General features: G+C 38.6%; 1 protein-coding gene across 1 annotated transcript; it reads right to left on the bottom strand.

Moving 5' to 3' along the window:
* Positions 1 to 408: 408 nt before the first annotated feature.
* Positions 409 to 2,505, bottom strand: LOC113277690 (pentatricopeptide repeat-containing protein At1g08070, chloroplastic-like). The gene has a single exon (XM_026526720.1). The coding sequence runs from the start codon at positions 2,503 to 2,505 to the stop codon at positions 409 to 411; it is 2,097 nt and encodes a 698-aa protein (XP_026382505.1).
* Positions 2,506 to 2,911: the final 406 nt, after the last annotated feature.

Below are 2,911 nucleotides of genomic sequence, written 5' to 3'. Positions count from 1 at the left end.
GCTGAAATGAACCTAATTGAAAGACACTACCAGAAACTGAGATGAACCAAAACGCAGCAGCAGATAAAACGAGAGACTGAATCTGAGAAGAAACTGAGTTTGAATGTGTTTTGTTCGTGATTAACAGTTGCAGAAGGGTATGTTTGGCATATTTAAATTACTGTCTTGTGTCAACCGCACGTGGATGGACTAGAGAATAAAGATTCTGGTCCAAAAACATGTTTTTGGACCAGCGGATAATTCTAATCTAGGGGTGGACTACACATTAACCGGTCCTCTCATTTCTGGACTAAACAGTAATTCCTAGTTCTAAAGGTTCCGAGAAATGCAGAGCTCGGTACAGAGTCTACAGACTGTACAATACCATTATACAGAAATGAATCTTATTAAAATGGTTTTAATGACATTTTACCAATAATCATTACAAGAACAGGATCCGTCTTTGAAATGATGGAATCGGTTTCGATCCCTAACAACAATTTCTCTATTGAAAACCTTTGAGATCGTCTTTGTCGCGATGTGACAATCACTACAAACTCTGAGGTTCTTTGTTATCCTAATTGTAGTTCCGGGAGATGTTTTAATAAGACCAAAAGCAATGGCTAACTTCTCACTATGGTGAGAAATCGACGACTCTTTCTCATCTTCTTCTGCATCTAATCTTGCCTCTGCTATATTTGGCACATAGCCAGCTGACTTAATCCGCTTCATCATTTTCTCCACTGCATCATAAATCTCAACTGATTTAGGATGTGCACTGTCTTCTGCAAAAAACTCATGAAGCCCACCTTCAATCTCAATTGAACTACACCCTGGTGTTTTCTTGATCCCCTTCTGCCTCATCTCACTCCTTATTTTGGTTGCATCCTCAAATCTGCCTACAGATGCATAGACGTTAGATAAAAGTATATAATCCCCACTATGTGCGGGCTCCAACTTAACCAATTGTCTCAAAGACTCTTCCCCCATTTCAACATTTTTATGAACCTTACATGAGGCCAGTAATGTTCTCCAGATAATAGCATTTGGTTCCATAGGCATGTTCTTTATAAATTGATAAGCTTCTATAATGAATCCGCCTCGAGCAAGAATGTCAACCATGCATCCATAATGCTCAATTCTCGGATCAATACCATAATCTCTGTTCATGCTAACGAAAAATTCACGACCTTCATCAATCAAGCCTGCATGACTACAAGCAGATAAAACTCCAATGAAAGTAACATCATTTGGTTCAATGTTCCTTATCCTCATCTGGGAGAAGTATTCAAGAGCCTTTCTTCCTTCACCATTACTTGCAAGTCCTTGGATCAATACAGTCCAAGACAAAACATTTTTCACAGGCATCTTCTTGAACACATCAAGGGAATTCTCTACCGATCCACATTTCGCGTAAAAGTCCATCAAAGCAGTACCTAGAGTTACTGTTAGCTTTATTCTCTTCTTCTTCACAAAGAAATGACACCATTTTCCAATTTCAAAAGCACCCATAACTGCACAAGAAGAAAGAACACTAACCATAGTAATCTCATTTGGTTCTATATTTTCCCTTTGCATCTCCTGAAACAAATCTAATGCTTCCCTACATCGACTAGCTTGACTATAACCCGAAATCATAGCACTCCATGCAACTACATCTCTTCTCAGCAACTTATCAAATAAACTCCTTGCAACATCAATTTTACCACATTTTGCATACATATCAATAAGAGAAGTAACCAAGTTCAAGTTCCCAGTTAAACCATCTTCAACAATATAGTCACTCAACCATTCTCCCAACTCTAAATTCCCTAATCTCCCGCAAGCAGTTAGAACACTAATTATCGTGACCACATCAAACCCAAAATCAGACTTCAACATCTCTTGAAACAGCTCAATTACTTCTTCCCAGCAGGAACTTGTAGTATAACCCGCAAACATGGAATTCCAAGTAATGACTCCTCTTTCTGACATTTCATCGAACACCCTACGAGCAATATCGATTTTCCCACAATTAGCGTACATATGAATCAAAGTATTCTGAACAAACCCAGAAGATCCGAACCCAGATTTCATAATATGAGCTTGAATCTGTTTACCTTCTTGCAATCCATGTAATATAGAACAAGATTTCAAAATACAAGAAAAGGTATATTTATCAGGTTCTATACAATTCTCTTTCATTTGTTTGAATAATAAAATTGCTTTTTCTGGGTTTTGATTCAAATTGAATCCTCTAATCAAAATGTTATAAGCCTCTGGTTGAGGCTGTTGGACTTGATTAAAAATGGCCAAGGCATAATCCATACTACTTGGAAGAACTAGTGCAATGGATTCAAGGAGGTTTTCTACTGCTGAAGGATTGAGAATAAGACCAGTTTTGATTACATGAGTATGGATTTGATTGATGTCTTTGATAGTTTTGCATTGTTCTAATATTAGGGTCTTAGGGTTGTTGGGGAACTCAGAAATGGTTGTTATTTTGGGTAAGGTTTTGGCGGGCATAAGAGATAGAGTAACATTCATCTCCCTCGATTTCTGGTTGCAAACTTTCCGGTAAACAAACAATTATACTATCTAAAGTTAAAATTCGGTATATCGCTACCACCCGAGTGATAGCTAAAATGATCTTACGCCTCTCCTCCGCTCCATGTGCTTTCAAAGGATGTCAAGTGTAACATTGTAGATGTGGACCGTCAGTGGACGAATATTCTTCTTATCTTCTTATCTTAACTAGATTTTGTGTCCGTGTTACGTACTGGGCGGACCCAAAACCCATCCACCATCATTTTTTTCTTTTAACCATATAGGGTATGATGTGGCTTCACCTCGCTCTGTCGTGCATGATTTGGTATCGCGGGGTTTCGTCCCGCACCGTCACGGTGCATTCTTGATTTGGTGTGATTTGGTTTCGCCCCATCCCGATGCATGC

This window comes from Papaver somniferum, chromosome 5 (assembly GCF_003573695.1).
Source record: "Papaver somniferum cultivar HN1 chromosome 5, ASM357369v1, whole genome shotgun sequence".
Classification (NCBI taxonomy): Eukaryota; Viridiplantae; Streptophyta; class Magnoliopsida; order Ranunculales; family Papaveraceae; genus Papaver; species Papaver somniferum.
Note: the sequence above shows the minus strand (reverse complement) of the source record. Positions and strands in the feature narration are given on the sequence as shown.